Source organism: Seriola dumerili, unplaced genomic scaffold, assembly GCF_002260705.1.
Source record: "Seriola dumerili isolate Sdu_G_001 unplaced genomic scaffold, Sdu_1.0 BDQW01000230.1, whole genome shotgun sequence".
NCBI lineage: Eukaryota > Metazoa > Chordata > Actinopteri > Carangiformes > Carangidae > Seriola > Seriola dumerili.
This window is the reverse complement of record NW_019174485.1, coordinates 1,210,247-1,231,839: the sequence shown is the minus strand read 5'-3', so window position 1 is coordinate 1,231,839 and position 21,593 is coordinate 1,210,247. Positions and strand designations below refer to the sequence as shown.

The 21,593-nt window shown below is 42.2% G+C and overlaps 2 protein-coding genes across 4 annotated transcripts; one reads left to right on the top strand and one right to left on the bottom strand.

The window, feature by feature from the left end:
* Window positions 1-36: 36 nt before the first annotated feature.
* Window positions 37-13,328, top strand: pdcd11 (programmed cell death 11). 3 transcript variants are annotated; one of them, XM_022755473.1, is made up of 36 exons: window positions 37-53; window positions 538-660; window positions 963-1,109; window positions 1,282-1,446; window positions 1,554-1,715; window positions 1,815-1,935; window positions 2,057-2,232; window positions 2,412-2,519; window positions 2,733-2,945; window positions 3,050-3,174; window positions 3,266-3,326; window positions 4,010-4,156; window positions 4,283-4,534; window positions 4,667-4,792; window positions 4,902-5,096; window positions 5,289-5,459; window positions 5,558-5,771; window positions 5,883-6,032; window positions 6,427-6,539; window positions 6,778-7,277; window positions 7,482-7,544; window positions 7,756-7,852; window positions 8,001-8,090; window positions 8,270-8,372; window positions 8,507-8,684; window positions 9,275-9,331; window positions 9,438-9,560; window positions 9,820-9,942; window positions 10,283-10,451; window positions 10,821-10,964; window positions 11,047-11,193; window positions 11,358-11,608; window positions 11,750-11,918; window positions 12,052-12,205; window positions 12,439-12,604; window positions 12,728-13,328. In XM_022755473.1, exons 2-36 carry the CDS (start codon window positions 559-561, stop codon window positions 12,897-12,899), a joined length of 5,454 nt encoding a protein of 1,817 aa, XP_022611194.1. In that variant the 5' UTR covers window positions 37-53; window positions 538-558; the 3' UTR covers window positions 12,900-13,328. The 3 variants fall into 3 exon arrangements, with proteins under 3 accessions (XP_022611194.1, XP_022611195.1, XP_022611193.1); XM_022755474.1 differs by having other exon boundaries at window positions 39-88; window positions 11,050-11,193; XM_022755472.1 differs by having other exon boundaries at window positions 39-88.
* Window position 13,329: 1 nt separating this feature from the next.
* LOC111229235 (RING finger protein 122-like) lies at window positions 13,330-21,017 on the bottom strand. Its single transcript, XM_022755475.1, has 7 exons — window positions 20,369-21,017; window positions 19,808-20,177; window positions 18,178-18,331; window positions 16,887-16,929; window positions 16,467-16,508; window positions 15,642-15,724; window positions 13,330-14,206 (listed from the first exon to the last, which is right to left on the bottom strand). The coding sequence occupies exons 2-7, from the start codon at window positions 19,830-19,832 to the stop codon at window positions 14,086-14,088; spliced, it is 468 nt and encodes a 155-aa protein (XP_022611196.1). The 5' UTR covers window positions 19,833-20,177; window positions 20,369-21,017; the 3' UTR covers window positions 13,330-14,085.
* Window positions 21,018-21,593: the final 576 nt, after the last annotated feature.

Below are 21,593 nucleotides of genomic sequence, written 5' to 3'. Positions count from 1 at the left end.
CCCGTATGAGTTTTTCTTCCGGGTTGGGATCATGGCGTGTTGCTGAACAACATGTGAGTTTGGCTATCCAGAAAGCTGGAGATTTAATGTAAGGGATATTTCATTGTAAATACTGAGACTATATTATAGAATGTCTTTAATTCGAAAACGGGGTTTTGTATAGAGGCTTGCTACGTATTCAGGACAAATATCAAAACATGTTACGGTCAGCTAACGATTATCCCATGCATGTTTTCAGTTCAACGGGGGATACAGGAATGTTACTGATTCACTTGACTTCTTTCTGCTTTCTAAATAGTTATGCTTGTATTAGAGTGGTCAGACAGTATGTGGTTTTGTGTTTTTACATTTGAGACGATGACGTCGATAACGTTCATCATGAATGTAAACGTTTCAAATGTAAAATCAGCAGTTACATTAAAGAAGTCAAATTTGCACTAGAGCCTGACCATGTCCACTCTCTAGGTTGTGGTGTGTCATCATCAGTTAAAATCCTTGAAACAAGCTATTTATTCACAGTACCTTTAATTTTCTCAGACGTCTGAATCAACATCAAACATGGCATCAGTGGAGGAAGACTTCCCTCGAGGAGGGACAGCAAAGAAGCCCACTGAGAGTAAAATAGTGGCGCAGCGGACCGAAGTGGACAACCTGTTCCAGGTAGAGTTCATCCCTTTTTTTTTGTCTTTGTGTCCACATATATATGCAAATACATACTTTATCTGGACAACTCACTGGATTATCACATAATACCACACAGTGTATTCTTCTACTTCACACCCATACATTGCTGAAGTGGAAGCCCTTCTTTCATGTCTGCTCTTCTCATTCTCCCTTCATATTCCATCGTTTTCACAAAATGTGTAGATAAATGTTGATAGTGCACCATATACTGAGTCTCACACTAGAATATATCAGTAAAATGTCTTCCCCGGTTAATGATGGTTGCATCTTTCTTGCAGTCAAACGAACAAGCAGAAACTAAGAAAAGAAAGGGGGCGGGCAAAGATGATGGCAAGAAACTCAAGAAGCAAAAGACGAGCAAAGAAAAAGGACATGGTCTGACACTCAATGCAGCAGCCAAGTGTGTGGAAATCCTACATATAAAGGTAATATATTTGGAAAGACCCAACGCATAATTGGAATTTGTTAAATGTGTCAAGTAGACTGTTTTTCTCAGTAAAATTATATTTAGTGTGGCACTTCTCTGAATCAAAAGGTTAGTCAGGGTATTCAGCATAGTATCTGACTTGATATTGGGTGTGGTTTCTTTTCCCCCAGAATGTGAAGGAAGGTATGCTGATGCTCGGATGTGTGAAGGAGGTCGCAGACTTTGAGGTGACAGTCAGTCTGCCTTGTGGTCTAAGAGGTTTCCTCAGCATCAAGAACATCAGCGACTCGTACACCAAGCTGCTCAATGAGCAACTGGAATCAGCTGACACAGAGGTAGGCCTGTGGAGCGATTATTTGAATATCCTGCTAATAAAGAAGTTGGCACACATCCCAGGATATTTTGTAATATATTTCTAATATCTGGTTCCTGTACTTCACAGGAGATCTGCTCTCTGCCACACCTCTTCTACCCCGGCATGGTGTTGAGATGTGTGGTTGCCAAGTTAGACGTGGCTAGAGGAGGCTCTCTGAGCATCCAGCTGTCAATCAATCCAAAGCTGGTCAACAAGGGTCTCACCTCAAGCTCTCTGAAAGCTGGCATGGTGAGTCATTAATGCACATAATCAGTCAAACAAATATTCAGTTTGAATTTTTATTAAACCAAAAATGTACTGATATGTTGTCATTGTGTATTGATGTAGGTCTTGAGTGGATGTGTGGAAAGTGTGGAGGATCATGGCTGCATAGTTGACATTGGACTCAGTGGGTCCAAAGCCTTCCTGCCTATGAAAACAGTAAAAGACAAACACAACAACCCAGAGGGTATTACACAGCATTTTAAATTTGCTTTTCATTAAATGAGGAAATTCATTCAGAGATAATAATTGCAGAGATCAAAATATCTCAGGAGTTCACGTCTTACTCTGCGTTCTCATGTCTACAGAGCTGAAAGTGGGTCAGTATGTGACCTCTCATGTGGACGGAGTAAAGAATGAAGGGCGTGTGGTCCAGCTCTCTGTCAACCCCCTGACCATCTCCCAGGCCTGTGCTGAATCCACGCAGGGATGGAACCTCACCAACCTTCTGCCTGGTCTTCTGCTCAAATCTACAATCAAGAAGGTAGAGATAAGAAGACAATGACATTTATTATGTTTAGTTTATTATTATGATATGAGTCTGTCCAAATATAGGAGGAAAATTCATTGGTTAAAGTCTATTGTCTTTTGTTCAGTGAATGATCTCCTGTTTATTCACTGTAATAAATTCATTTTGATAATGTTGACATTTCTTTATTGCAGGTGACCAAACATGGTCTGATCCTGGACTTCCTGTCCTCCTTTAGTGGCCAGGTGGACTTTCTCCACATGGAGCCAGAACAGGCGTCCGACTACACAGAGGGAACTGAGGTAAACCTGACTCAGCACAGGGATGCTTTTGGCATCTAAGACATTGTGTCTGTTATTGCTCTCATGGATGTTTTCAATTAAAATACACCCTATTAAAGGTCTCAGATGAAAACATTACATGTTACCACTCAGTCTTTCTGTCTCACATGCTCGTACTTGATTATAAAGTTGGCATCCTAACCCTCTTTTGCGCTTTTGCATCCATCCACCCAGGTGCAAGCTCGTGTGCTCTACGTGGAGCCGACCACACGTCTGGTGGGTTTGAGTCTGCGCAGCTTCCTCGTTCAGCCTGGGAAAACTATTGACCCCACCCCTGCGGGGGGTGACCGCATTGGTGAGGTGGTGAAGTGCTGCAAAATAACGACTATACACCACATGTCTGGAGCCATGTTGGAATTGCCTGGCGAAACGTTGGCATTTGTGCACGTGAGTTTTATCCAATTTTAGTTGTAACAAAGAATAAATGCTGTCGGCTGATATGCTGCCACCACAGCCTTGGGTTAAAATCATTTTATTGTCTTTCCCGACAGAGGAACCACCTAAAAGAGTCAAATGAGACAGCGAATGAGAACAGAGCGCTGGCGATGCCTGAGCACACCTGCAGGATCCTGGACTACAGCCCCATTGACCAAATTCATTTTGTTAGTCTGCGCAGGTGTGTGGCTCTGAACTTCCCCCATAGTGAGCATTGAACTCAGAAATCCATTTTGAAATTCTGACAAAAATGTTTCTCGTCTTTTTTGCAGGAGTGTGATTGAGAGGCCTTTTTATAGATATCATGATCTGCAGGCTGGTCAAGTTGTGGAGGTAATTGTAAACTTTGCTTGTGTTGACATTTCTAAAAATCTGTTAGGCAACACATGGCAGCGTCTCACTTTAAAAGCCCAAAGTGTTTACATTTAAGTCGCGCAGCATCACATCAGCAAGGTTGACAGTCGGACCTAAGAAGAAGCAGCAGTGAGAACATACTTAACATCAGAAATGCAATGTTTCAGTCAGTGGCAAAGGCAATGCAAAAATGTTCTTTTAAAGCATCGCAACTTTGGAAGCCAGTCACAGTACAATACGCGAGTTATACGTATATAAGTGTGATGTGGAAACATGAGGCCTCCAGGTCACGCACACTTCAGAAGGACTTTTCAGTGAAGTAGGAGAAATCTTGTATCTAGTAGTTAAACCTTTGCAAGAAAACATATCGGCACATTCAGAGATTCGGGATTTTTCAATGAGGGAGTAGGTATAGATGTGACTTTAAAGATTCTTCATCAGGAAATCGAACTGTTTGGCTAACATCTGTGTAGATTGATAAAAAAATTGAGTTAATGAACAAAAAATTAAATCTAGAAATCTTTGTTTTAATTGTGTTTAAACATTCATTTAACAACCCTTTCCACATATATTATTCTTTCCTTTGTATACCTTCCTGTCTCTCTCCCTGATTCTGTTATCTGTCTCACATCCTCTTTCTTCCACGTGTCTTTTCCTCCAAGGGCACAGTGTCAGTCCTGCTGAATCACGGGATGGTGGTGCATCTGTCTGACCACATTAAAGGTCTGGTGCCTCGGACACACCTCTCTGACATCATCCTCAAAAACCCAGAGAAGAAGTACATAGAGGGCATGAAAGTCAAATGTCGGGTCAGTGCAGTTTACTCTACTTTGTTTTAAGCCTGTTGTTAAGCAATCTGTAGAATACACAGTTTCAACTCTTTGGCAGATATGTGTCTTATTCCTCTGTGTTTGTGTGGGGGTATATTCCTGCAGGTGCTGTCAGTAGATGCAGAGAATAAGAAGCTGTACCTGACCAGAAAGAAGGCCCTGGTTGAAAGCTCCCTGCCGTTGTTCCTCAGCTTTACTGATGCTCGTCCCGGCAGCTTGTCCCACGGCTACATTGTCTGCATCAAAAACTTTGGCTGCATCGTTCGTTTCTACAATAGCGTCAAGGGTCTAGTGCCACTCAGTGAACTCAGCTCTGAGCCCATCATCAATCCTGAGGAGGTCTTCTATGTCGGGCAGGTGAGGAAATCAAATAAAATTTAGGAGTGATCCGGTGTAAGGTTTTTGTTGTCTTTGTTCGAGATGTTTGGGAACCACCACAAGCCCTTGATTTGACATCTGATTTGTTTCTTGTTTTGGTTGACCGTCCAGGTGTTAAAGACTAAAGTTCTTCAGTGTGACCCCGACAAGGCGAAGATGGTGCTGTCCTTCAAGGCTGCAGCGAAGGGAGAAACTGAGGAACCTGCCAAGCCCCAGTTTGACTGTGAGGTGGGGAAGGTAAGTTAAAGACCTCAAGCTTTGGTTTTGTCTCTCTTTTATCATAATGGGCCAAATCGTGACCTCTATATTTCACTAATGTAACATCTGCACTCTGTATGTGATGTAGAGGCTGGAGGCCAAGGTGCTGAAAAAGTTGCTCTTCGGTCTGGAGGTGGCGATCCTCCCTGATGAGATAAAAGCCATACTACCCACCATGCACCTCTCTGATCACATGTCCAACTGCCCTCTGCTGTGGGAGAGCCTGCAGGAGGGAGACAACATCTCAAACCTCATGTGTTTCGGCAAGAACAAACAGAATATTGTATCCTGTCTTTATATTGTCTGTAGATTTGGTGCGAATCTGATTGTAACCGAATTTGCCCTGATTAGATTGATTCTGCACAGTATGAAATATTTTATTGGCCTTTGATGCTTATCGGGAAGTTCATTCTCACATTTCCTAAATATGAAAAGCAGGAGCGTTGTGTTTTCCTTAGCTGTTCCTCTTTTAAAGACTCTCACCAAGAAACCGACCGTGAGGTGGTCACTGGAGGAGGGAGTGGTTGCCAAGGACTTCTCAGAGATCACAGTTGGGATGCAGCTGATTGGCTGGGTCAAGAACATCATGTCCTATGGCGTCTTTGTGGAGTTCCCATATGGCCTCGTGGGTCTTGCACCAAAGTCGGTGGGTAAAGGGCTGTTGTGTGTCTTCACACCTGAAAATCTGTATGTACAAGTTGTTTATTTCTCCTTCTAAGATTCTTTCTCTGCTCTGCCTCCCAGGCCATGTCTGACAAGTTCATCAGTGATGCCACAGCCGTCTTTCAGCTGGGCCAGACAGTCATCGCTAAAGTGACCAACCTGGACGAGGAAAAGCGGCGTTTCCTGATCACGCTGAAGATGTCAGAGGTCACAGCTTCAGAGAGTGACGCCCAGACCAGACTCATTAATGGTCTGCAGGAGAGAAGAGTCGTGAATGAAATGTTGGCTATGAAAGGTATGCATGTGTTGTCTCTGAAGTCACTTTAGAGCTGGATATAAACGGGTTCAACATAAATCAGATGTTATAAGTCAGGCCTTATGGTGTCTGTCTCGTTGTGTCTCTCAGATAACAGCGATCTTCGCCAGCAGCTGGCTGCTCTCTCTGTTGGTCAGAAGCTGAAGCTCACCACGGATACTGTGAGTGACAACGGAGCGACATTTACGTCTGATGATTTGGTCGGTGTTTCCATACTGGCCAGCAAGAACCATGTCATGGGTATGTATTAGAAACATGTAATAATTAATGTTTTAGTGTTTTGGTTTGAAATTCTTAAATGTTTTACTCCTTTTTAAATATCATTCACATTTCCTGCAGTCTCTTGGAATGCATATAGCAACATGGGCTAGTACCGGGTTTTCATGGTATCATTGCATCAACCAAAATGATGTGGTAAATAATGAAATACTGCATTATTGATTGGCTGGTGTCTGTTGAGCTCCTTACATACAAACATACATACATATAACACAAATGTCCTCTCCAGTAATGTCAGGACACTGCAGTGAAGATATTCCTGCCTTCTCTCTGTGTCGTCTGCTACATGTTGCATCATTACCTTTTAACACGTTACATTTTTTGTTTTACATAAAATACATGATGTGCTTTTCAGGCGTTAACTTGACCTCAGGACAGAAAGCTACTGCGGTCATCCTTCATGTTGACATCCTCTCCACTTGTGTCCATGTGTCTATCCTTTCTAAGCTGGTGGGAAACAAGAAGTCTGTGAGTGTCACTCTTCCTATTGCCATTTACTGACCTGTTTTCATAGTAAAGAAAGTTAGGATGAACACGTTTTCCCTTTAACGTGCTGTAGGTGGTGTTTTTCTAAAGAGTCAGACAACGTGAGACAATATCGTTTTAGTCATTTTTATGTAGGGGACTGTATGGAAATCACTGTGGTTGGACGGAGGCTGAAAGTTATAAATAATTAACTGACTGCGGTGTTTCTGTATTTTTGCAGTTAAATGAAGGATCAAAATACACAGCGATGGTGCAGTACACAGACAAAGATTTTGCCGTCATCTCATTGGGTGATACGGCCCAGTTGACCGTGATCCAAACTACCAGCCACCTGAATGAGATATTGCTGTTTGAGTCAGAGAAGCTGAAGGCCGGGAGGAGTTTGGCCGTCGAGGTGACGGAACGCAACTGTCAGGAGCTACAAGGGCTCCCTCTAGTGTCTTGGCAACGCACTGCATCAAAAAGACAGCGCACAACCTCAGAGAACCAGTCGGGCTCCAAGGGTCACCGCTTCGGTGAAATCCTGCAGGGGAAAGTACGGACAGTGAAGCCCACCTGCATTCAGGTAGCACTGGACGATGGAAGCACAGGCAGCGTGCACGTGTCTGAGGTGGTGGAGAACACAAAAGTGTGTTTGGGATCCTTCCCGACGTCCTCGGTGAAAGTGGGCAGTGTGGTCAACGTCAGGGTCATTGGAGGGCGAGAAGCCTCCAGTCACAGGTAAACACTCCCGTCATGCCTCATTTTACATGTTGGAATAGACCCTTTTTTTTTCCTACTTTAGTTCCTACTTTCCTAGTGTACTTTAGTCCATTCTTAACCTTAAAATCCTTGTAAAAGTATAAAAGTGAATGTGATGATTTTATATTTATTATTTGTTAAAGTGTATTGAACTTAAAGTTAATTTTATCTGTCTTTTTTCAGATTCTTGCCGTTTTCCCATCCCAGATTTACATACACCACTCCTGAGCTCACACTTATACCAAGGTAATTGTATAGTACAGTTCACTGTGCAATTACCATGTCCAACATTACATAATATACCGCATGATATCCTGAATGTTATTGTGTAATCCTAAAGTAAATTAGTAGATTTACAGTGTTCTCATTTTTCAACCAGTAAATATTACCATTATATAAACCTGTTGTGTTGTCATAGCTGTTCACTTGTTATGTCCTTTTCTTTTTCTCTCTACAGCAAACTGGATAAGAGCGTAGATTTCAAACCAGTTCCAGCAAAAGAGAAATTTAAAAGCTATAAGGTCGGGGAAGAATTGACATGCTTTGTATCAAAGGTAAGTTTTGAAAATTGTAAAGGCATACTTTAACTGCCTGGGTTTCCACAATATTTTACTTTTTGGTCATAAGTTGACAAATGGAAAACAGCTTTTAAGGAACACACGTGCAGCCGTGTTTTTTAGCATGCTTGTGCTCTGCCCCCAGTTCAATCCAGAGAAGAAGTCTTTGGAAGTCACCACTGATCCCTGTGTTACTGGGACGGTCGAGCTTTTGGCCATGATCACTGATCCTAAAGTAAGTTTAAAGCTGTGTCTGCATTATGTCGTTTCATATGTATCGGATGAGCACGTCTCGTCATCTTTAACATTCAAGTGCTGAGAATGACCGAAGTCGAAGGCTTTTTACAGTTGTAGAGAAAGTAAGATTTGATGAACCTTTCATTTAAATCTCAGTAAAATTGTGCTTATCCTCAGGACGCCAGACACCCGGAGAAACTGTACAAGCTGGGCCAAGCAGTCCGTGCTAAAGTGGTAGAAGTGAGCTCCAAACCTCATCGCTTTGTGCTCTCACTCACAGGTAGGAGCACCTCAGACTGTGTCTTGTTGGCTGTTCTATTTTTGCATGCTGTATCACCTCTCCATATCGATTTCAGATTGTGTATGCTAAATGCTAAAACAGAATTTGATTCCTGGGTTCCCTGTGCTTTCCAGGTCTCCATAAATTGGAGAAAGGCAGCGTTACTTTGGGGATCGTGACTAATATTCTGCCACAAGTTGGCCTCATGGTCAAGCTTCCCTTCGGCGGCATGGGGACTGTTGCTGTCACTGACCTGGCTGATGCCTACAGGCCAAAGCCCCTGGATGGGTATAGCAAGGATCAGCTAATCAGGTCGGTACATGAAGCAGCGACCTTTTTATAAAGATCCTTTATTTATGCATTGCACATAGTCTGAGACTAAGGGTCAGTTTATGGTCTCGCAGAACTAGTTTGTAAGACAAAACATGTTGAAAATCAAAAGTGTTTTATAGTTGTTTCTGAACAGCCACATTGGAAGGCAGAGTGAAAAGCTGGCAGTCGTAAAGAAGGAGGGAAACAGGGAAACATTCATCATGTTGCACAAAGCCTGTTTGATAGACCAGTTTAGTTGTTGCCTTGTAATGTTCTATTTCATTTACAAACTGTGGATAACTTGTATTTTTTTGTTTGTTTGTTTTGCATGAACCTAAATGAGAGATAAGTTAACTTTCTGGCATTGGTTCAGGCTAAACAAAACAAACTGCTGGAATTATAAGAGCCTAATATCATGGTTGCAAATGTTGATCTTCCACTGCCCAGAATACATTCATGGGAAATTGCTCAGACAGAATACCAAGAATCAGCAGCTACAGTCCAAAAAAAATCATTGCACCATCGTCAGTCTCGACCATCTCAAAGCGCAAATTAAGACTTTAACTTTTTAATGTCCTCTTTTGCCTTAGGTGTTTCCTCCTCGGGTGTGAAAATGGCAAGTGGCAGTTATCTCTACGTCCATCGAGGTATGACAAGTGTCACTGTAAAAGTCTAATGCATGAGTTTACACAGCTTAGGACAACAGTAAATCTTATTAGGTTGCGTGGCTGATTGAAAACTCTTCTCCCTCAGGCTGAACCCGGAGCAGGCCAAGCCAATGAAGGACCCAGAAGTTTTGTCTGTAGACAAACTGAAGGCAGGCCAGGTCATCAGAGGCTACGTCAAGGCTGTGCGAGAGCAGGGCATCTTCATCAGGTAACTGAGAAATTCATCCAGCACTGAAACTTAACTTTAACTAATTTAGCTTTAACTTTCTTTAGCACCAGACAGGACAGAAAGTGCATTCATATCTAAACTCCACAGAAACATGAACTTCCCACAGGAACAACACGCCCCTTGTTTCATTCTAGTTATTTCAGCCGGTATCACGACATATCCTCTGCCCTGCTCATTATTTCTTTTCACTGCTTTGTGATCTTGTTAAAAGTGACAGAGTGTTTCACTTGTCTTCCAGGTTGTCTCGAGGTTTAACTGGAAGAGCCCAGCTTCAGCAGTCCACCAAGTTCTTTGTTAACAACCACAAGGTCCTCTCTGAGCACTTGCCTCCCAACACTCTGCTCACCACCAAGATCCTCAGGTACAAAAAAAAAAAAAAAAAAAACATCTCAGCTCTGGGTTTGTAATAATGAACATATGTCCAAGAGAACTTTATTGTCACTAAGGTTACACTCTGATCCACTGTAACTAGCAGTTTAATGAGTTAAATGTCTTGTGACGCATGAATGTAGAGTGAAAGACAAGAAGCCGTCATCATACCAGACATCAGAAACTGATGAGGGCAAATGGGAAGAATTTAGCAACGTAATGCTGCTTGTGTGTCTTTGCATGAGCTCTTGTCCAGTGCAGCTTTGGTTACAGAATCAATACTGTCATCGTGTCATTTTTAGTCTGCAGCTCTTTTCTATTCTCGTCCTCAGTATTGACGAAGAGGAGGAGTTGGTCGACCTCTCTCTGCTCCCCGTGGACACCGGGAAGCCAGATGTCCTTCCAGAATCTCTCGGTTTGCCGCTGCGTCTTATCGGAGAGGAGAAGAAGAAACATGATTCTATGAAGAAGAAGAAGCGCACACTGTCTGAGAGCGAACAGGTAACAAACGGCCTGGGTTTCCTTGGCGCACTGACATCAGACTTTCTTTCCTTCCTCCCTTCCCCCTTTCCATTAAATCATAAACTCATTGTACATGACTCGCTACTCAGTCTTCGGAGTTGCTGAGGTGTTTGAAAGTGAGCAGTACCCAATATGGGGAACCACTCGCACATAGATCTGTGCCATCTTCATTTATCATGCACTCATTATCCTTTGGTCTGACAGCAATAATTGCTGCATTGATCTTTGCCCCAGTCCCTCTGCAAACCCTACAGCTTTAATTACAACCAGATGGCCACTGAAGCAATTGCGTGCATGTGTTGTGGTTTATTTAAACCTTGATGATCTTTATGTTGTTTTATTTGCCAGAAACAAGCAGAGTCCCAGGTCCCAAAGAAGAAGAAAAAAACAAAGAAAGCTAAGACAGAGGATAATGACAGCGGAGTTGAGGTGTACTTCAGGGAAGATGATGATAAGGAAGATGAAGAGGAACCCAAACCTGATCCTGCAAAAGTAAGTGAATATAATGCTGCTCAGAAGGTGCAGTGATATTATCTAAAAACCAGAAAAATTAATTCCCCCTCCCCTCCCTCAGCAGGTGACACCCAGCTCAGCGGGTCCAGCCCGACTGCAGGTGGCGGCAGGTTTCTCCTGGGACGTGGGACTGAACTCTCTGAAGCCTGCCTCTGCGGCTCAGGGCGGGGACTCCAGTGATGGAGAGGACCAAGACAGAAGCAGCAAGGTGAGACAAACCTAAACATACAACTTACTGTCATCGTTTTCTGTATCCTGCTCAAAGATAATCTCTTAGAAGTCTTTTATTTAGGATTTCTTTCTCTCTCCGCTCCTCTTCATCACTCATCTTCTTGACCATCCTGTCTTTCGTCTTGAAACTTCTCTCCTCAGCCCCAGAAGAAGTCTCGTCATGAGGTGGAACAGGAGAAGAAGGCGGCAGAGAAGGCGCTGGTACAGCGGGAAACTGAGCTCATGGATCCGAACCTGCGCCCCGAAGATGCGGCTGCCTTCGAGCGCCTGCTCCTCGCCTCCCCCAACAGCTCTCTGCTTTGGCTCCAGTACATGGCACATCACCTGCAGGCCACACAGATCGAGCAGGCCCGCGCTGTGGCTGAGAGGGCTCTCAAAACTATTTCCTTCAGGTGATTGATAAAATAATGGATTTCTGTCACTCATATTGGGTCAGTCTTTAAACTTGCAACCCAAAGGTTCATTGTTAACGTCCAAGACCACTTTTAACAGCACATAATGGTGTTAGATAATACTATCCTGTGTTGGTCCAGAGAGGAGCAGGAGAAGCTGAATGTGTGGGTGGCCCTGCTGAACCTGGAGAACATGTATGGCACAGAGGAGACCTTAAAGAAAGTATTTGAGCGGGCGCTGCAGTTTTGTGAGCCTATGCCCGTTTATCAGCAGCTGGCCGACATCTACGCCAAGTCCAACAAGACCAAGGTGCAGTCTATTGAGTTTTTCCTTAGTTTGACATTTTACCCTTTCGATGCTCAAATGCTGTGTTCTGTAGCCTTTAAAATCAGCGTGTTTCTCTTTCTGTGTGTTGTGGGCTCTGTTTTGTGGCTGTATCCAGGAGGCAGAGAGCTTGTACAAGACGATGACGAAGCGTTTCCGTCAGAATAAGGCGGTGTGGCTGAGTTACGGGACCTTCCTGCTCCAGCAGGGTCAGAGCGATTCTGCCAGTGCTCTCCTGCAGAGGGCACTGAAGAGTCTGCCCTCCAAAGAAAGTAAGATAGCCTGGCTGAAAGCTCAAGATATAGCCTACCACAAAAGAGTATGATGATGATAATATTTTTTTACACCCACTATTGACTGAAACCAGTTAGTCATCCCCTCCCCCGTTCGACTGTGCAGTCTATGTCAGAGTTCAGTGTATGTAACTAGTTAGATTCTGTTTCCCCGCCCCAGCTGCGTCTCTCCACAGGTTTTAACCTTTATGTGTTGTCATCCTTCCTCTCAGGTGTGGATGTGATTGCCAAGTTCGCTCAGCTGGAGTTCCGTTATGGTGATGTAGAGAAAGGTCGCACCATGTTTGACAAAGTCCTGACAAGCTATCCGAAACGCACCGATCTCTGGTCTGTTTTTATCGACCTCATGGTCAAACATGGATCCCAGAAGGAAGTCAGGTGAGCAAATGATCATTTTCCAAGCCTTATTGGTGTATAACACTGATATCTGTGAGCTGCTTACGTGTATAATCAAACATACAAAGTCTTTCATGGTGTTTTCCAACTTCCTGTGTCCTGCAGGGCGCTCTTTGATCGTGTGATCCACCTGAGTGTTTCAGTGAAAAAGATCAAGTTCTTTTTCAAGCGCTACCTGGAATACGAAAAGAAGCACGGCACCCCGCAGAGCATCCAGGCAGTCAAGGAGAAAGCCATGGAATTTGTGGAAGCTAAAGGCACCGAGGCTTCAAATTAAAGACCAAATACACACATGTGGACTCAGCCAGCTCTCCATACCTATTTGGAAAAAAGTTTGTGGCTGCATAGTTTCTGAATCAAAATAATCACCTTGGTAGCTTGTAATTAAGCTTTTTTTTTTTTTTAAGTGTCATGGACTGTTGAACCTGAAGTTAGGGTTTGATGCTCTAATGTTGCAAAACACAACAAACCTTTGTAAATCATCTATAAATGTTAAAACAAAACAAACAAACTGTTATTCAATATGTCATCAACTTACATTTTAATCCATTTTGTATGTAAATGAGTGTGAGCTAAGGAGAGAATAGTGGATTTCATGACTATTAGTTTACTGTTTTTAAATGGACTTAGAAAAAGTTCCTTATCAGACTCGTTGGAAGATTTTCTATAACTTTTGTGACTGACCTTTCAATAAATCCAGCACCATTGCAATACATTACGTGACGTTTTATTTAAAAGCAACAAATACAAAATAACAATATATATAGGGACACGTTTACATACAATACATACAAGCAAGACTAGTTTTCTATCAGTCTCTTTTTAAAAGGAAAGGGCCTGGGACACAATCGGTAACAATATTGTCTACGTAAATCGTCATGGTTGTAATCCCGCTGGTCGTGGTTTCAGCCGGAGGTTGTGGCTACCTGGAGCATTTCACCTACACTGGCAGTATTGAAGATGCATGTGTGGCACAGGGTTATAGGGTGACTGACATGGTTTGTGCTGGCTGTATTGGTAACACCCCTGAGATATTAGAGGTATCCATTCTAATCCTGTACTCTGATGTCCCGCTGAATGCCTGTTGTGTTGTTTGTCTCTGGCAGTGCTGCACTAGTCATCCAGTGACAGCCGCAATGATATCCTGCTCTCTAAAGTGGCTCCTTTTCCTGTCATGTTTTTGGTGAACAGTGCAATATGGAAGTAGATCTAGGAGCATTTTTATGAAAAGATCCTATTCATCCACCCTCTCCCTGACTGATCTGACCAAATGAATTTGGTGCTGTCAATATCCAATTCCACCAAGGCATATTGCTCAAAGGTCAGCAGCAAGGTGGCCACTTGGGTTCATTATCAACATTTCCTGTGAGATGTCTTAAAGATGACCGCTGTCCATCATCCCTGGTGTATTTAATATGTGTGTTTTCTGTAAGGGGAGTTCAGTTTCCTCTTCCCCAAATCCCTCACACCTCCTCTGGGTCCATGGGACCCTCAGCACCCTGGGGAGCGTCTGTGTGGAGCCGGAGGATGGGTTTGTTACACATGGGGCACACACTGCGGATCTCCAGCCACTTAAGCAGGCACCTGACGGAACACAGACAGTAACAGTCAGCTTAAACGTTGCATGACAACAATCTGGTTTGCCAGGAGCATTTTGGATAATACTGGTATATAACAATAAACTCCACACTATGTTTAACCCCTGGAATCATTAGTTAGTACTAATAATAAAGAAGCTATTACTAATTTTATGCTGGTTCGGTTCAGAATATGAGTCTCGTGGCTGATAATTACAGTTTTGCTCTTGTGTTTTTGGATAAACATGACATTTGGAAGTAATATCCTCACAAGTGTAATGTATTAACCTTAACAAAAAATGAGCTTGAAAAAGCAGTTCAACACTACCTCTAAAAATCTAATTTAAAAAAAACAAATCTATTACATTTACTTAGTGGTCAGGAAGAATGGAGGACCACATGTCACTGAAATAGTAGCATTTAATTAATAACCAATTTCCCAATAACAATAGGCTTTAATAAATTTGTTTGCAAATTAATTTATTAATCTATAAATACATTGTCTAAATTACAAAGCAATTATTTAATATTTTGATTGGAATAAAAAGTAATTTAATAAAATAATTTACAACTAAAATATGAATCGTCAATAAATACTTCAAATTAAAAACGGGTTTGCAAAATAACATAAAACAGTCAATAAGTACATAATTTAAAAAATACATTGATGAATCCATAGAAAATAATAAAATCAAATCTATTTGAAAATGCTGTTTCAAAAGAGAAATAACTCGATTAAAGAAATTGAATTAAGAATAGGCCTACAGATTTTAATCAGGAATTAAAAAGGGCAATTTCCTGTCCCATTTGCATGTCCATTTCTTTGCTGATTTTGCTTTTCCTATTAGCTGTTCAATTTGTTTAGTCATTTAGCTTCTCCTTTTAGCCTCTCCATTTAGCCTTTCCAATACACTTTGGGCCTTGCACTGGTAGAATGAGATAAAACAATGCAAATTAGCCATTGGGTGTATACTGATTTGCAGCAGTTAATATAAAAGGAGTTCAGTCATCACTTTCAGAAACTGTTCATTAAGTTAGATGAGATTTAGCACCAGCCAATGAGCTTATCTTAGCAAAAAGACTGCAAACAGCTAGTGTTAGCCTGGTTCTGTCCTAAGGTAAGTAAATCAACCTAACTTCGCCTCTAAAACTCACTAATGAACACTTTATATCTTGTTTGTTTTGTGTAAAATAACACGTTGTAGTTTTATGCAGGGTTATTTGCCGGGCAGTTGGCATTATAATGATACAATGGCGTCTACGTGTCTTTAGGTTACCTAGCAACCAGCGGAGACTTCAGGAAACCTGGCCCTGTTTCCTTTCTTTATACCAAGATAAGATAAGTTAAGCTAACTTCACTCGACTATAGCTAGCTATATATTTACCATACAGGTATGAGAGTGGTATTGAAGCTTTATAATTTCCAGTTTATTAACACTCACTTCTTGTGAAATGCATGTGAGCATGGGCACACTCCCAGTTCATCTCTGGTCCTGAATTCTTCCAGACACACCGCGCAGGTTTGCTACAACAACAACAACAACAAAAAAAACAACAAAAAACAACAAAACAAGGTCAGTGTATGTGTGTTATGTGTTGCCTCCATCTTAATTCAGTAAATGGGTTGTATCTCACCACAGCCAATAACATTACCATTTGTAGCTAAATTAAGTAAATTTGAGAGGTAAATTACTTTCATGTGACCTAGATTCAGAGCATGACACAAATATAACTCCTTGTTTTTAAATAGTATTTTTATCTTATGTTTCCGAGTAACAGGACTATCTCAACCTTCCCTTAAACAAAAACAGAGATTACACATTGAACTGAAAACCAAAATTACCCCTAACGACCACAGCTGCCTTGACAAAAAAAAGAAAGAAAGAAAGCAGTCGCTAAGGAATCACAAGAGACAGGAAGAAATCTTTTTTTATGATACATTTTGAATGAGTGCAGTTATTCCTGGAGTCCTAAATTCTGCTACAAGCAGAGAGTCAAGCAGGCACTCTGACATTTTTAAATAGCTGCATTCGAGATACAAGATATTTTCAGGACATCTCCACTGTGAGTGAGTTCAGCATGTTAATCACATCGGAGAGGAGAAATTGATTGAGTTAACCAACCGAACCCTCCCAGCTCATAATGGATCATCTGAGCTGGCACGGAAACAGTGTGGGTAACACGAAATGTGTACAGCTGTTAGGGTTTAACATACATGTTTAAAGACCCAAGTGACATGTACATGCATGTCAAATAGTGTGACTTACTCCGAGAAGGCTCAGTTTCTTGCTTGCTCCCTTCAGCACCACCTACAGTGGGAAAAGGGGGAGGTACGAGAGAAGCATTGGGTCATGTGAATGATGTGTCAGCACTATTATGTTGGCAGAAAAGCCATGGTGTAAAACAAACTTCAGATGTGTTCAATGTCCTGATGTGACAGCCTAAAAATATTTGCAACAGTTTTTGTTGTTGTTTTAGTTGCATAGTTTAAAAAAAAATCCTGAATACAGATAACACACACAGCTGTAGCTCAACCTTCCCCAAAGCTTAAAACAAAACAACACTAACTGTCACCACACCTACCACACCACACTGTCACTCCCTGCTACCTATATAGTAGTATTTATAACCTGCTTCGAAAGCTGGTGTTACATGTTAACTAACAGCGACAGAAATCTCAGACATACCTCATTGTAGCTGAACTGCTCCCTTGTTCCTTGTTGTTTCAGCCTAACAGAGACAGAGAGAGAAAAACATCTGTACAGTAGAAATGACTGTACTGTAACTACAGTCAGGCATGCTATTAATCAATACTCCCATTTCCTACTACTGCAATAGGAGTTATGGATAAAATCCTTCATCCAGATATAGTTCATTTTATAGCCGAGTATTGATATATATTGTTTTACAATTAATTTTCTACCAACATATTAAGAAACTGTAAAAAAACACAGGTGATGTATATATACATACACACACATACTGTATGTATACACACACACACATATACACAAACACACACACACACATATTTATATATTGTTAAACCTGCATTAAATGATGACATAATATCACCATATGAAGCTGATATGGCAACCATGTTAGTTAACAGTTGCTTATTGAGATTACAAAAGTCAATCATCACTGTATGATGAATGAATTAGCGAACAGGTGTCATTTAAACATCCAGCAGATACAGAGCAACACTATCAATCATTTTGAGTCGTGTTTGTGTACACCTGATTAATCCAAGTCCAATATTCACTGTCTTTTTAGCTCTGCTTTGTTCTCCACCAACTCCTGAGGGAAATATTTGGCTATTTAGCTGTTAGATGCTCCAGACTGTTTATCTACTTAGCTAGTGAGCTTGTTAGTTGCTAACTTTGTCTGTCTGCAGTTTGGTGCTGGGCAGGAAGCGACCAGTGGGTTTTAGAGCCTTTCACTGACAACAGCTGTCTGCTGCAATTCAAACCAACACTGATGAGTGCCGTGAGAGTGAACCAAAAGAGTAAGGTTGAAACAGTGAGGGGAACAGCAGAGTTGGTGATAATTCTTTGGGTTCATTAATATGAGCAACCATTTTGACATTAGACATAGTCATTTGGTTCATTGTTTTAAAACTAAGAAAATACATTATATATATATATATATATATATACATAGCTACATAAACACTAGCATAGATTTATGTGTTTCTTTCCTATTCTAACAATCATCGACTATATTGTGGCAACTTTGGCAGCTCTGCAAGTCAACCCTCCATAAATTTGCATCATGATTGCTTCTATTATCACATATTAAAATCTTATTACCAAGGTAGATCTGAATTTTAACCTGCTGTGGTACACTATGTTGCAATGCTTGTTCAAAAAAAATCTTTCTCTGGATAGTTAACTGGATGAAATGTCATGTCTTCTTTTGTACTTCTGTAACTCTCTCACTTATTACCCAGATTTTCACAGTCACCCATGTACCTACCTGAAAAGGTAGCAGCAGAAGATGAGGCTGAGCATGAAGACGAAGAGGCCGATGCCCAGCACAATGACATACACATTGAGTGGGAGGTGGTAGATGTCAGACGTCATGCTGCAGTAGTGTTCAGAGCGCTGAGAACCCAAACCACACAGGCATCCTGTCAAGAAGAATACAGATTACATACTTGACACACATTTAACTCTTGCCTTTAACTGTTAGGGTTAAGAGTCCAAAGCTACAAGTTAGCTTAAATACATTTAAGAAATCTTAAGCCTGTCTCATTTCTCATGTGGTTATTTTTTTTAGAGGAGTAACTTTCATTCTTTGTTTGGATGCCCATGACAGAAAACTTCTTCATAGGTTTCTATATATTAAGTTCACAGCCTCAGGTTTTTAAACTTAATTTTCATAGAGAGCTGCTAAAGCCTGTCTTGCAACTTCATTGTTTGGTCTCCCATTATAATCACCTATTGTAATCTCCCCTTTAGATCCACAGTTTCAGTCTAAAATGGTAGCATAAACATTAGACGTTTACTGTTATTTGTACAGGCTATTGTACTGTTGTGAATCTAGAAAGCACTTAAGCTCATGAGATCTGTGTTTGTTGATAATTAACTAGAACATGGAGCTATAGTGCCATCACAGGCTTATATTGCCATCAGGCCTTGAGCCTCGGGGTGAGTACAGATATAAAACTTAACATATATTTGCTCGACAGTAGTGGCACTGCGGTGGCAACTGAAGCGCTCATAGGACTGTGCGTTAATTGTCTGCGAACAAGACAAACATGGAGGACAGACACCACTTCCGCCACACCACCATCTGTTACACAGACTCCATAGAGGTGACTGGTAGTGTGTGTGTGTGTGTGTGCGTGTGTGTGCGCGCGTGTGTGTGTGTGTTTGTGTGAGTGACAGCACTGGGGGATGGAAGGGTAGGGGTGTGCTGCGTCTGTCTGCATGTATTTGTAAGACACAAGTGTGTGTGTGGGTTGCAGGTGGCAGGGGGTGGGGGGTGTGTGTGTGTGTGTGTGTGTGGATCTCTGAGGAGACTAAAGGACCATTTGGTAAAACAATAGCAGAGGAAGCCCCACTTCCACAGGCCACATGTGTTCCTATTAATTTGCGGCGAGGATGCTCTTTGCCAGCCTCTAAGTGTCCATGTGTCTCTCTTTAGAGTGAATGAATGGGTACAGCTTGCACACTGTGGGGGGCATGGGTTCGATAATTTGACATGGCTGGGGGTTGGGGGATTTATGGGGTGGGGGGCTTGTAGTCTAGGGAAGACCTAGGGCAGCATAATGAGAGATACAATTATATGAACCTGGCATTGATGCACTCAGCAGAAACAAAACAATAAAATGGCATAAGGTCAGAGGATAAAATATCTTCAGGTTCAATTGTCATAGCTGTCAAATAAACATGACCTTGAATGCGGCTTATTTCCAGTGCCCTCACCCTCCCCAAAACACAAACTGAGGCCTCCGCTCTCTCTGTGATTTGCCATATCCATTATGTGGATCCCATTAGTTTGCAGTCAGCAACTAAGTAACTGAGTTTATGAGATACAAGTAAGTACATGTGCTACCACCTCTCATGTATTTGGCAGACGGCAGAAAAATCCACTCACTTACCGTTACACCATTGGAATGGTTGCATGAAATTTGACTCCCAGGGCAGCAGCAGTAAATTCAGGCCCTGTCAGGAGTAGGTTGGATGAGAGCCAAGCTCGTGGGCTGGAGCTCCGGACACTGAATCTGTTTGGAGCCTGGATTCAGTCACTCTGAGCTGGATCGCTCTTTTGTTGGGTTGTTTTACCTCCTCAAAAAACAACCATCAAGATTTTCAGATTTGCTCAGATTCCACAAATCCTCAGGAGGTGTGGTTATGTTGGCTCAGCAGTCTGTGCTGCCCAGCATTCCCAAATCTGGATTAACCACTCCGTGTAAAGATTGGGAGATTTGGGACTGGAGTTTGGACCAGGACTGGAGACCTCATGTGCTTCTGGATCCCAGCGAGAATGATGTCATCACGGGAGAGAGAAGAAGAGACAAAGAAATCTTGTTGACAAGAAATGATTGTTGTTCAGATGCCTCATAACGTGTTATTCAGGAGTTGTTATTGTGAAAAGCTGCATCTCACTCAATCACAATGTCATAAACAACACAGGCTTCTTGGTTACAGGAAATACTCACGTTTCCAGTAGAAAAGGGCCTCTTTGACTTCACTTTGTCTCTGCAGTATCGTCCCTTCACCAATTTCAGTGACATCCACCGTTCAAAATGACAGTCCTCGTCCAATGAAGGTAATTATCTGGCATTAATCTGTGCTTTGTCTTCCTCCCAAAGCTGCTTTTTTAACAGAGGATTTTCACAAGTCTCATCCCCCTCTCTTCTTGTCTGTTGTCTCCTCCTCCAGTCCTCTGATCTTGCAGTGGGTATTCCTCCTCAGTACAGAAGGCAGAAATGTACTTCTCTCAAAGCCCAAACAAAGTGAGGACAGCTCCATGCAGTCAACAACAGTCCTCTAGCTGGGTTTGGTGTTTTGCTGGTGAGTGTGTGTTTGTGTGTCAGTCAGTGCATGTGTGTGTGTGTGCGTAGGGGGGGATCCTACTCTCCCTCTAACCATCTGCTCCTTCAATTGAGAAAAAAAAAAATCAGAGACAAAGGCGATGTGTGTGCACAAGTGTGTCTGCGTGTGTCGTGTTCAGTCTCTCCCGCCTCCAGCTGGCTTTGTCATGGCAGGCTTCCCCTCTTCCTCATTCAATCCATAATGGTGCTCAGAGAGAGCCTGCAACTCGCCTTTCCCTTCCTCCCCTTGCTCTTGCTCTGCTCTGCCTTGGGTTTGTAAACAGATCTCTGCTCATGTGACCAGCCGTTTTGCCTCGCAACTCTCCTCTCCCTCAGCCCTCCCTTGCTACCTCTGTCCTCCAATCTGTAGGCAGAAGGAAGGCAGAATGAGCCAGACACTGACGAATAGGGCGCCTGCAAGCATGCTGATGTGTATGTGTCTGTATGCGCACACCCCTGTGCATGTATATGTGAGAGGGAGACAAGAGAGACACTTGCAGCAAAGTCAAGGGAGGCCCCGGTCAGTAACATGCGCATGGCTGATGTCCTGACAACCAAAACAAAGCCATTTGTGTGAAGTGGAAGTCAGCAAAAGAAGAGAAGATGCAACCTTGTTTCCTTCCACTTCCTTCCTTCACACATACGCAGATTGTGTTTTGAACTACAGCACTTTATTTTTCATGTTCGCTTTGTTTGATCTATATATAAACATCCTGTCACTCCTTTAGAGCGAAGGAACAAATAGAAAGAGCATGGATGAGAGGAGGAGGCATCTCTGCATATGGGGAGATATGAAGAAAAGTAATACCAAGAGAAAAAGAGGGAGACACATAGAAAAATCACAGCCTGG

What these genes read in the sequence shown, in the direction of transcription:
- pdcd11 (XM_022755473.1), top strand. Translation starts at nt 559, where the DNA reads ATGGCATCAGTGGAGGAAGACTTCCCTCGAGGAGGGACAGCAAAGAAG. An exon ending in CGAGAAGCCTCCAGTCACAG is followed by an intron (nt 7,278 to 7,481) that starts GTAAACACTCCC and finishes GTCTTTTTTCAG; the next exon opens with ATTCTTGCCGTTTTCCCATC. An exon ending in CTTTGTGCTCTCACTCACAG is followed by an intron (nt 8,373 to 8,506) that starts GTAGGAGCACCT and finishes TGTGCTTTCCAG; the next exon opens with GTCTCCATAAATTGGAGAAA.
- LOC111229235 (XM_022755475.1), bottom strand. Translation starts at nt 19,832, where the DNA reads ATGCAACCATTCCAATGGTGTAACG. An exon ending in TTCTGCTGCTACCTTTTCAG is followed by an intron (nt 16,930 to 18,177) that starts GTAGGTACATGG and finishes TGTCTCTGTTAG; the next exon opens with GCTGAAACAACAAGGAACAA. An exon ending in TCACATGCATTTCACAAGAA is followed by an intron (nt 14,207 to 15,641) that starts GTGAGTGTTAAT and finishes GTGTTCCGTCAG; the next exon opens with GTGCCTGCTTAAGTGGCTGG.